The sequence below is a fragment of the Nycticebus coucang genome, chromosome 10 (assembly GCF_027406575.1).
Source record: "Nycticebus coucang isolate mNycCou1 chromosome 10, mNycCou1.pri, whole genome shotgun sequence".
In the NCBI taxonomy this organism is placed as follows: Eukaryota; Metazoa; Chordata; class Mammalia; order Primates; family Lorisidae; genus Nycticebus; species Nycticebus coucang.
In genome coordinates, this window is record NC_069789.1 from 98,895,834 (window position 1) to 98,908,269 (window position 12,436).

The 12,436-nt window shown below is 44.3% G+C and overlaps 1 protein-coding gene across 3 annotated transcripts in view; it reads right to left on the reverse strand.

The window, feature by feature from the left end:
- NOS1AP (nitric oxide synthase 1 adaptor protein) overlaps positions 1-8,837 on the reverse strand; it is a 318,633-nt gene extending 309,796 nt beyond the window's left edge. Inside the window, exon 1 of one of the 3 annotated variants that reach the window (XM_053607757.1) lies at positions 8,326-8,828. In XM_053607757.1, coding sequence (XP_053463732.1) covers positions 8,326-8,430 — 105 coding nt within the window. In that variant the 5' untranslated portion in view covers positions 8,431-8,828. Of the gene's footprint in view, positions 1-8,325 lie in introns of all 3 variants that reach the window. The other 2 variants (XM_053607758.1, XM_053607766.1) reach the window with 2 other exon arrangements.
- Between the last annotated feature and the right edge of the window lie 3,599 nt (positions 8,838-12,436).

Genomic DNA, 12,436 nt, shown 5'->3' on the forward strand with positions numbered 1-12,436 from the left:
TGTGCAGGAGGGGGAACAGATTCTTATTCTGTCACCCTCAGTAGAGTGCCGTGGCATCATAGCTCACAGCAACCTCAAACTCTTGGGCTTGAGCAATCCTCCTGCCTCAGCCTCCTAAGTAGCAGGGACTATAGGCACTGCCACAATGCCCAGCTAATTTTTCTAGTTTTTCTATTTTAAGTAGAGATGGGGGTCTCACTCTTGTTCAAGTGAGAGATGGGGGTCTCTCTTTCTATTTTAAGTAGAGATGGGGGTCTCTAACTCATGACCTCAAGCAATCCACTTACCTCAGCTTCCCAAAGTGCTAGGATTATAGGTGTGAGCCAGCGCACCCAGCCTGTGTATCCTCTTGTTACAGATGGGAATGCTAAAGGTGAGATGTTAAGTAACTCAAGCAAAATCACACAGCAAGTAAGGCATAGAGTTTGAACTAAAACACAGTTTGGGTCCTGAGTCTACACTATACTATGCTGCCAACCAAATCCCCGTCATGAAAATTATGAAACAGCAAATTTAGGCCAGGCGCAGTGGCTCATGCCTATAATCCTAGTACTCTAGAAGGCCGATGTGAAAAGATCCCTTGAACTCAGGAGCTTGAGACAAGCCTAAGCAAGAGCGAGACCCCATCTCTACCAAAGATACAGCGGTGCAGCAGGCACCCAGCCACTTGGGAGGCTGAGGTAGGAGGATCGCTTGAAGCCATGACTTTGAGGTTGCTGTGAGCTAGACTGAGGCCATGGCACTCTAGCCTGGGCAACAAAGTGAGACACTGTCTAAAAAGAAAAAAATGTAGAAAGCCCACTCACAGATGGGTGAAAATATTTGCAAATCTATTTTGAATCAAGAACATATGAAGAACTTTTACAACTCAATAGTAAAAAGAAAATCCAATTTTGAAATGAGCAAAGGATCAAAATAGACATTTCTCCAGAGAAAATATACGAATAGCCAAAAAATACATGAGAAGCTGTTCTATATTGTGATATTCAACAGGAAAATGAAAATCAAAACCACAATGAGATGCCACTTCACACTCATGAGGATGATTAGAAGTGAAAAGTCAGAAGGGAGGGGAGGTCAGATCAAGGGAGAGTGGGATCACACCAATGGTGCATAATGCAAGGGTACATGTTGGATCTATTAGTATAGAGTATAAACGTCTTAACACAATAACTAAGTAAACAAGGTGAGGTATATATTAACCAGTGTTATGTGAGCATTCCTAATTCTATAAGAAATCAACACATTGTACCCCATAAATGCATTAATGTATACATGATCTATGTGTTTTATGATTTAATTTTTAAAAAATAAGAGAAAAAAAAAGGAAGTGAAAAGTCAGGTAACAAGTGCTGGTGAGGACATGGAAGCCAAACCCCAGCACACTGCTGGTGGAAAGGTAAAATAATGCAGCCACACTGGATGGTCCACATAGGGGTAGACACAGTTACCCAGGGCCCAGCAATTTCACCCCTACTTATCTTACCCAGGAGAAACAAAAACATGTCTGCACAAAAACTTGTATACGTGTTTACAGCATTATTTGTAATAGCCCTCCCAAAAATGGAAACAGACTGAATGTGTATAAACTGATGAATGAACAAACAAAATGCAGTACATTCATATTTACACACCCATAAAAATGAATGAAATACTGATATATGTGACATCACAAGTGAACCTTGAAACACTATGCTAAGAGAAAGAACTCAGACATGAGAGATGGTGTATTCCACAACCCCACTTTTTTTTTAGATAAAGTCTCACTTTGTCAGTGTTGGCAGAGTGCTGGGGCATCACAGCTCACAGCAACCACAAACTCTTGGGCCCAAGAGGTCCTCTTACCTCAGCCTCCTGAGAAGCTGGGACCATAGGTGCCCACCACAATGCCTGGATGTTTTTAGAGCTGGGGTCTCCCTCTTGCTCAGGCTGGTCTCAAACTCGTGAGCTCAAGCAATCCACCCGCCTCAGCCTCCCAGAGTGCTAGGATTACAGGCGCGAGCCACTGCACCGGGTCCTACAACCCCAGTTCTATAAAATGCAAGAACAGGTGAATCTAGAGACAGGAGGTAGATCAGCGGTTGCTCAGAAAGGGTACAGTGCTTCTTTTTGAGGTGATGAAAATGTTCTAAAGTTGACTACACTGGATGGCTGTACATGTCTGTAATATATTAAAAACCATTAAATTACACGTTTTAAATTGGTGAGTTGTGTAGAATTTGAATCATATCTCAATAAAGCTATTAGAAAGCAGGGAAGAATGGAGGACGAACCAGGAACAAAGAAGGAAAGTAGCAAATATCCAGTTTTCAGTGTTGGAGAAAGCAGAAAAGAAGTGAGGGGCTGTGGTCCCAGGCTCCTAGAAGTGAAGTGGGAAGGAAAAAGACAGCAAAAGTTCACTGGGGAGCTAAAAGCAGCTTCAAGGCAACAAAAGTGTGAGGAGGAGGCCGGTAATCAGAGCCAAAGAAAGCCTTCTGAAAGTCTGAGCTTCTGGAGGCAGCAGCATCATGAGTAAGCAACAATGAACAGTGATTCAAATCCGACTGGAGGCCTGCATACAGATAACTGGCAAAGCTCATCATCACATGTGGCAACAGGATTTTGACCACTAAAAAGGACTAGGACATTTGGGGTAAAGAAGCCACGACCACAAGCCATCAAATCATAAAATAAATGGCTAAGGTGGAAATAGACTTGTCTATCACATCCCAAAATGCCATCTGTGGAGGAAGACCCTGGGACACCTGAGAGCAATGTAAGGACAAATAAAAACAGGTGCCATTTCAGAGCTGCCCTGTATCTACAGAACTCTTTATCCCCCAAAAGTGACCTGGACAAATGATAACAATGGATTTATAAAAAGCATCTGGACAAATCCGTAAGAAAATGAAATACATCTCTTTAATAACAGCATCAGGGAACACATCAGGCCCATCGCCAAATTGCTACTGGTTCAGAATGCTAGAACACAGGAGCCTGCACGGAGGGAAAAGAGAAGGTTGCAGAGGCACCCAGGAGACAGAGGAGCAGCGGGTTCTGAGAGTGCTGGATATGGCCTATAGGCTCAGGTGATCCAGGGATACCCTGTTTATGATGAGCAAAGGAGCAAGATATAACCAGAAAATTCAGTTGCAATCTCACCAAGTGCTCCTGAACTGCAAAATCACTCAGCAATATGACAATATATTTATTGTTTCCAGACTTCCTACAATTGGTAATTTCTTCCACTTGACAATTTTTTTTATTGCCAACCATGTACACACCTGATGTTGGGTGCCCGGGAGAGAGATACACAGAAGCATGAGACAAAGTCCTCAAAGAATATTCCATATCATTGGAGAAGATATATGCAGAGAAGAACACAGAATTTGTGGTAGACAGTGATAGAAAGATAGCTTCAGCAATCTCTCATCCCGTGTGCAACCTTGCAACGTGACCTCGATACCCTTCCATCAAGAAGTAGAGTTTATTGCTCTTCCCCTATAGTCTGTCTTGATCACCAGAATTCAGCAAAAGTCACCCTGTGTGATTCAGAAGGCCACACCTTAACAGCTTCTGCTTTCCTGGCTTAGAACACGCCTTCATGAAAGCCAGCTGCCGAACAAAAAGGCCACCATTCTGTGAGGAAATCCCAGGTGGCTAGCATAGAGAAAAGCCATGTGGAGGACCACCAAGGCACCACCATATGAGTAAAACCTTCTAGAACCTTCTAGCCCAGACCAGACATAACTGAATGCAGCCAAGTGAATGATCCCATCAACACCACATGCAACAGAAGAACAGGCCAGCCAAGCCCTGCCTGAATTCCTAACCCACAATTCATAAACAAATTGAACGATTCTTGTTTCAAGCCAGTAAGTCTTCAGGTAATTTGGTTAAGCAGCAATAAATAAGTGAAACCAACTGAAAGACAGAAAAACATTGTAAATTGATGAGTTGTATGGAATTTGAATCATTCATATCTCAATAAAGCTATTAAAAAGCGGGGAAGAAAGGAGGAATAAAGTTCTTTTTCCAAAAACAGGAACAAAGAGGGAAAGTAGCAAAGATCCAGTTTTCAGCATTGGGGAAAGCAGAAAAGAAATGAGGGGCTGTGGTCCCAGGCTCATGGTTCTGTTATTATCTGCTGACCTTGGGTCAACGACTTCCTCTCTGGACCTTAATTTCCTCAATGAGGAGGTTGTACTGAGGGAGCTGTGGTGCTCTCCGGCTCTGACCATCTCTACTACACGGGCAGATATCAGTGAACACAGAGGAAGAGAAAGGAGGGAACTACTCTGGGATCTATGAGCCTTGCAGGAGCTGAAAGAACCATGAACCAGAAGTCAAAAGCCCAGGGGTGTGAGGATTAAATGGAGCCAATGCATGCCACATGGTAAGGGCTCAATGAATATCAGTGTCTGGCACTTAATCAGTTCTGTTGACTGTGAGCAAGTTAATCTCTGTGAACCCAATATTTTCATCTGAAAAACAGAGATAACAATAATGTTCCTATTTCTTTTTTTTTTCAGCGTGCTTGTTAATCATTCTTCTTCGTTTGAAGTACTCTTTTTTTTTTGTTGTTCATTTTCTTTCTTCTTTTTTTCAATGCTTCCTCTGGCGATGCTCTGTCCCGTTGCCTCCCCAGTAGCTGGGATTATAGACGCCCACCACAACGTCTGGCTGTTTTTGATGTTAGTAGAGACAGGGTCTTGCTCTGGCTCACTGCTGTTACATACGGGTCTCGAACCTCTGAGCTCAGGCAATCCATCCGCCTTGGCCTTCCACAGCGCTGGGACTACAGGCGTGAGCCACCACGCCCAGCCAATGTTCCTATTTCTACAAGAGGAAAAGTCTTTGCATGTACAAGCCCCATGCCAATAAAAAATCACCGACATAACTGTATCATTAATACTCTTATTACCCTTTGCACCAATGGCATTAATCTCTTTCTCACCAAACAAGCAGAGGTAGTTATTTGATGGTGCTGGCCACCAGGAAGGCACACTAGGTCGTTGAGAGGCAAGTTTTCAGGGGCTACAAGCTCTCAAGCCCTATGAGATTTGACTACCTGCTCGCACCAGTGAGCTAGATGCTGAACACAGGACAGGTATCCCTTACCTGCTCCCAGCCCAAAGGGAAATCTGGAAATAGCCAAGCATTAAAAAATTTGAATAATTTCCTACATCAAAGTCCTAGAGGCCAGCAGTCTGAGGATACCCCACCAAAGAGCTATGAATCAAACAACTGCCCAGCACAGACTCATGAAAATTACTGAATAATAAGCACTGGATTTGGAAGCCTGAAGTCAAAGCCCTTGGTTTAAATCTGGGCTTTGTCATATACACAGCTGTGAGCACTAAGACAGGCAACAATATCCCCCAGCCTGTATCCTTATTTATAACACAGACATAAGGAGACCCAACTCCTAGGGAAATAGCGAGAATGAATGAGGTACTGCAGGTGAAAACATCTAGGATTCTACTCCATAATTAACCAAATGGTTTCTTAAGTAAATAGAACCTCTGCCACCCAGATGCTCTTCATCCCTAGCCCTTTGTATCTCTGCAGAACCTTGAAAATCAGTGGCATACATCCACTCGTTTTCATCCATCCAATGCTGATTCTGAAAAACTGCCAGCCCTTGGGAGAGAAAGATCTGCACTCAATTTTCCAAGGGTACCTGACAAGGCTACAATAATACATTTGCATCTCACAGCCTCTGCTTTTCCAAAACAAAGGAAGACTATAGTGTGGATTTAACCCTGAAATCCCAGCGATCATGCCATTGCACGGACACTGCTCTGCAGAGATGTAGAAACCAGCCAGAAAAGACACTTACCAGGTGCACACGGGTCAGAAAAGCTGCTGGTTCCACCTCTACTCAGGTCTTGGCTGAAATGATTTGAATGCGCCAGTGTGCAGAATCAATTGCAAAGAGCTGGGAGTCAGGATCTAGTCCCCAAAGTCAGCCTTTGCTCCAGGCAGCCCTACCACTTCCCCTACTGTACATTCTTGTCCTTTCTTCTCTACCTCAAAGCAGAGTGCTTGGTCCCCAGGTCTTAGATTTGCACTGGGAATGTGGCTTGCATCAACTATGCCTTCCCCTCCTCTTACTGACCACCACTGTCTGTAAATTCAGGGAAGTTACTATGGGAACTACATCACACAGCCCCCAGACATTTGCTTAGAAAAGAAACTGCATGTTTGGTACCTGAAAAGGAAGAGAGAGAAAGATTCAGCAAGTTGGAGGCAAGCCACAAGCCAAATATTTCTCCAAGTCTGGTCACAATCACCTGCATTAAATCCCCTGAATGCTTGGTAAAGGTGCACAGTCCTGGGCTCCCCCAAGATGTATCAAAGTAGAATTAAGATATGGCAAGAATTGAACTTTTTAATCCCTTCACATGTGATTCATATGCATACTAGCTTTGAGAACTAGTTAGGACCAAAGGACTGCGAGAAAAGAATAAAAGGCTTAAAAATACTTTAAATCTGATCTCCCTTCTTACCCTCGTTCCTGCAACAGAGCACTGGTGATGAAGCAAACCAGACAAAAGCCAATTTCCCAGTTTACAGATGTGTGAAAAACTAAATCATCGCCATGATGAAAATTTATACTTTAAAATAAAGAACCTGAACATCGGCAGGGTGCCGTGGCACCTGCCTATAATCCTAGCACTCTGGGAGGCTGAGACAGAAGTGATCCCTTGAGCTCAGGAGTTCGAGACCAGCCTGAGCAAGAGTGAGACACACCCCCCCCATCTCTACTAAAAATAGAAAAATTAGCCAGGCATTGTCATGGATACCTGTAGTCCCAGATATTCGGGGAGGCTGAGGCAAGAGGATCGCTTAAAGCCCAAGAGTTTGAGGTTGCTGTGGACTGTGACACTACAGCACTCTATGGAGGGCAACAAAGTGAGACTCTGTATCCAAAAATACAAACACAGAAAACAAGGAAGCTGCCCATGAAATCTACAGGCCTGGACAAAAATTAACTGAAACAGCCCATCTTACACCAATGAGGTTATTCTGAGAGATGAGAGGAATGTGATGAGATCTTGGCTACATCCCCAACTGTCCCCATCATACCAATTCAGCTCTGCATTCCACAGCACACTTGGATGTCTGGGAGAAACAGGGGTGTCCCCCAGCTATAGCAAATATGGATGGAGGAAGGTTCTGCATGACAAAGAAAACTATCAAAGGATAACCAACCACATTGGGCACATATCACTAACAATGTCCTGTGAATTGAAGGAAATAGACACTTGACAGAATAATTCCTCAGTGAGATGCTGACAGCCTGCATGTACACAGTCATGAAAGGGTAAAGGGGAACCAAGAGGAAAATTGTCTCCACATCAAAAGTCCTGCAAAACCAGCAAGACCCAGCAAGCTGCTGGAAGGGGCCACACTTTCTTTCAGTTAGTGACAGGCATAGGGTAGGTGCTGGGTCTTCACCCCCCAGAGCAGGCCAAGGGGCTTACAGGAAGCGCAGAAGCACTTTTCTACAGGAAAACACGCTTTCCTGGTGAGCGAAGTGGCAAATGCCACTGCGATTTCAGAAACCAGAGCTCCCCACTCTGGGAGGTGTATGTATCACGGGGGTCAGCCTCATTTACACCAATGATTCTGGTTCGGTACAGAGGCTTCTGCCCGCCCTTCCCCCTGAGAACGGACCTGGGGCTTTGGCCTCAGCAGTGAAGATTCCAGTCATCCGGATAAATTCTTCAGTTCCCTCCCAGACGCTGAAACTTAACATTACGCCACAAAACTAGCAAATGGGCAGCTTTAATCACCACCCCATCCAATGACTGGCATATGCCAAGGAGTCGTGGCAAATTAGGCATTTAGGAAGTGACTCTGACATACGGACCCAGTTACCTGGAGTCGCAAAAAATTAAAAAAACTATACTCTTTTCTTCAGTTAGGAAGCGAGCATTCCCCTGTCAAAAGATCTTCCAGAGCGCACCTCTCCCAGGGGAGCCCAGCAGGTAAATAACACCAGAGCTTCCTTAAACCAAGTCTAAAGAACTAGGTCCAGGCTATGCTCATTCGCCGGCTTCTCCTCCTCAGGAGGGATCCGGGAAGTAACTCAATCCAACCCCACGCCGTAAGGATGGGGTAATGTGCAGGTGGGAGCAGGGGGGTGAAGCAAATCCGCTCAAACTTTGCAGTTGCTCTTTTGCAGTTGGGCAAGAGCTCGCAGAATGGAGAGTCGCCCTCCCTACCATAAAGGCGCCCAAATCGGCCTAACCCACCGCCTCTGGGTCCAGAATGGCTATGCATCCATCCACTCAAACAGGCCCGTCCCGGGTGGTATCCTCCTCCAGGCCCCCTCACCTTGGCCTCAAAGCAGATGCCATGCTGGAAGGCGTCCTCGTTGTGCAAGGGAATCCGCAGGTCGTGTCCATCGTCCACAAGGTTGTACTTGGTCTTGCTGGGCATGGTGACCCGCAGTGGACCCGCTCCTCCAGAGGTGGCGACGGCTGCAGGAAGGGGCTGGCGAGACCCCGAGGAAGAGGGGACGGGAGCTGGGCGCGGCGACGCGTGGCAGGAGCTGGGGGCGCGGAGCAGGGGGTGCCCTGGCCGCTCGATGGCGGTGGGGGCCGGGACTCCGAGCGGTGCCAAGGGTCGATCCGCAGCGGGCGGCGCGGATGTAGGCGACGCGAGCGGCGTTGTGGCCGCGCAATTCCTGCCGGCGAGGAGGGCGGCGGGGGAGGTGGCGGCGGGAGCCGGCGGCGCGGCGCCCCGGCTTGGGGACGGGAGCCGTGGGCGCGCGGCCCGAAGCGGGACTGGGCGCGGCGCCGACCCCAGAGCAGTGGGGCGGACGGCCTGGGACAGAGAAGAAAAGGCGGCGGTGGCGGCGGAGCAGGGTGCCTGTCACGGAGACGCCGGATCAGCCGCCAGCGCGCGGCTCCTCCTGCGGGGCGGGCCCGGGCCGGCTCCTCCCGCCGGGCTCTGAGGCTCCGCCCACCACCGGCTCGCCCCGCCCCGCGCCGCGCCGCGCCGCCCGCCTAGCCAGGTGAAAGTCCCGGAGCGCCGCGCCCTCCCGCCCGCCCCGCCCGCCGCGCTCCCGGCTGCACGACCCAGGGAACTTTGCCCCGGCCCAGGACTGCCGAGATCTGGGAACCCAAGCTCAGTCCGACATTCTTCTTACCATCACATTCCGAGCTGGGGTTGCTGATGGCCGTAGCAGCATAGCCCAGGAGTTTTTTTTTTTGTTTGGGGCGAGGAGGAGAAGCAGTGTTTGTTTTGTTTTTATGTTCTACCAGAGAGGCCCAAGTCACCTCCCTGACAGCCCAAATCTTTCTCAGGACACAAGTCTGCGCCCAAATGGGGAACTATCTCGGGAGGTTTTGTTCCTTGAACAGTGATATGTGACTTGTGACAGAAGTTGAGAGGTACTTATTTAAAAGAATTATTTAAAAGACATCAGCCGTGTGGAAATGGGGTGGGCAGAAAAGGAATGCTAAGGTCTAGAGAAGATGGAACATTTTTATTACAATTTCCCGTGTACAACTGAGTCTGCACAAAAAGAGCTTCCAAGTTACTTCCAGCTGATGGTATATTATTAGCTCCTATATTAGTAAATGCTTGAGTTCAATTTGTGTGTTGTTCAGAAGGGCACCTATTCACTTTTCTCCTTTACATAAAGAGTTTTTTAGAAAAGTTACTTATTTCCAACTTGAAAGAAATTAAGTTCATGGAAGAGTTGTAACTTATATGTTCGGTTTCTTTTTTTTTTTAACTTTATTTTATTTTACTTTTTTTTTTTGAGACAGAGTCTTACTTGTCCTGGGTCGAGTCCAGTGGTGTCATCATAGCTCACAGCAACCTCAAATTCTTGGGCTGAAGCAATCCTCCTCCCTCAGCCTCCCAAGTAGCTCAACTAGTTTTTTTGTTTTTTGTTGTTGTGTGTGTTTGTTTTTTTTTTTCTATTTTCAGTAGAGATGCATGTCTCACTTTTGTTCAGTCAGGTCTCAAACTCCTGAGGTCAAGCAATCTACCTCCCTGAACCTCCCAGAGTACTAAGATTACAGGTGTGAGCCACCACTCCTGACCTATGTTCAGTTTCTTAACAATACAAAATGTTCAAATGAAGACACCATAAGAAGAGTTAGTACCAAAGTATTCATTATCCATTAAACACTATAGGTTGAGCTACATGATAGCTATGATTTACATGGCTTAAAATTACTCCAAAATCTCTAAAACTAACCAATCAGGCCTGTGCCAAAGCCAGTTAAACCTGAGATCTCTCTTAGACCAAATGGTTGGCTTCTATGTTAAATTCGTCACTTCAAACCTGCTTTTAGTCTTCTGTATACATCACCCAAGGCAACTCACAGACATAATTGATTACTTATTGTATAAGCAAGGTGTGAAATCACCAAGAAGCTTCACAATGAAACTGCTTGTAAAAGATATGTCTTCCTACTCCATTTCCATAATATATTCATACAAGAGAATACATTATTGCTGTAGTTGTAGTTCTCATTTTTTCCCATGGTACAATTGCCCTTTCCTAGATATCACCTACTCCCTATCTGCTGAAATTATTGGTCAAGATGTAGCATCTTCTGGGGTATCTCCTTAAGTAATAGCAAATTGATGACTGGGACAAATTAATCACATACATTATGCTGTATAGACTTTATTATATTCATAAATATAAGTAAGAACCAAAAAGAATTGGCATTGAGGAAACATACCACTAACCTTTTTATAAATACAGGACAGGAAAGTAATCAGGTATGTTTGACTCTTTGAATGTCAAAGTGGTTTTAATAAGCATCATAAATGTACTCTTCTAAAACCTGGCACAGTAACTCAACAACTTAAAGGAAGGATCTTAAGTAACGACTTCATTTACATCTCATATTTTCTCCTGATTTTGAAATGTCCTCTGACTCCAGCCTTTTTTCTAGATTAACTTGGATCTCACTAGACTGCTGAATTTACCAGAATTTCCTATCTAAGTTGGTAATACATTGTAAAAAAGACACAAACAGGCTGAAACCCCAAAGTAGGGAGCAGCCATTGAATAATTATTTATGGAATTTAATAATAGCTAATACTCGATTGCTTTCTCTGTGTGTCAGGCATTGTTCTTAGAGTCTGACATGTATTATGTCATTTAATATTCACAACAACCCTAAGATTACTCCAGATGTGTGGCTGGCATGCCTAGATCCCCATGTAAACTTTCTTATGATTGCAAATGAGGTACATGTCAAATTCCAGGGCTGTGTTTTATATAGGTATGTATTGTTGCTAAACTATATTCATTCCATTTCAGTTAGAATGAAATGTTCCAAAAATGAGAGGCTTGCTCTCTGCTTTGGCCTCTATCTAATATAATGTCTGTGCCCCACAGGCATGAAAACACCCGTCTTCCAAAAATAATGGGCATCCAAAGTAATTTCCTTTTTTCTTAGCAGTGATTTCAATCTTGTTTTTACACCTTTAAATATAACTGAATTTCACCCATGGCATTTCCAAACCCATGAAGTTTTACTTCTTTTAAAGAATGATAGGTACGTATGTCACTTTCCATACCCTTCTATATTTTAAACATTGCATAATGTAAATTGTAATCTGAAGTATGTTTAATTAAAAATATAAATTGTCGATCATATAATACTTCCCATGTTAACTTTATTTAAAAGTTAAATTATTTTTTAAAATCCCACATCACAGAGCACAGACCTCAAGTTACTCCAGAGATCATTTAATTCGGTTCCTTCATTATAAAGAAGAAGAACCCAGAGAGATAAGTAATTTGGCTATTCATAACTATGAACTAGAGCTCCTAACTCACTAATCTTTCTGCTGCACAATGATGGGTTATAAATGAGTTGACAGCAAACTTTACTTTTAACACAGATTTGAAGAATTTTAATTAATTTGAGAAAACTAATTTTCTTTTGATTATCAATACCTGCTTCACCGTGCTAAACATTGCACCTGCATTGTCCCACTTGACTGTATGAGGTTGGTACTATCAATATCCCCATTTTATAGATGAGGAAACTGAGGCTAAGAGAAGGAAGTAATTTGTATAAGTCTTAAAGCAAAAAAATCCTAGGAATCCTTGCATGAGTTCAGCCAGCGAAGAATGAAGAGCATGTTAGCTTTCTCCTTACTTCTCAGATACACAGACAGAATTCACAAAATCTTTGTACAAATAATGTTAAACACTAACAACACAGAATGATTTCTGACCATTTTACAGAAGTTGCCAAGCATAGGGAAAACGGGAAATTGTAGCTAAATGCATTTTTATTTACAAAATAGTCATTGCAAAATTATAAAACATTTCATAGGAGTTGGCCACCTCTTTCTACACACACACACAAAGTCTTCTCTCCCACTCATGGCAAACACGTTCTAAGATTATTTGTTTTCCTATGTATGGCGATGACTTTGGGGACATTGTATAACACTTAGC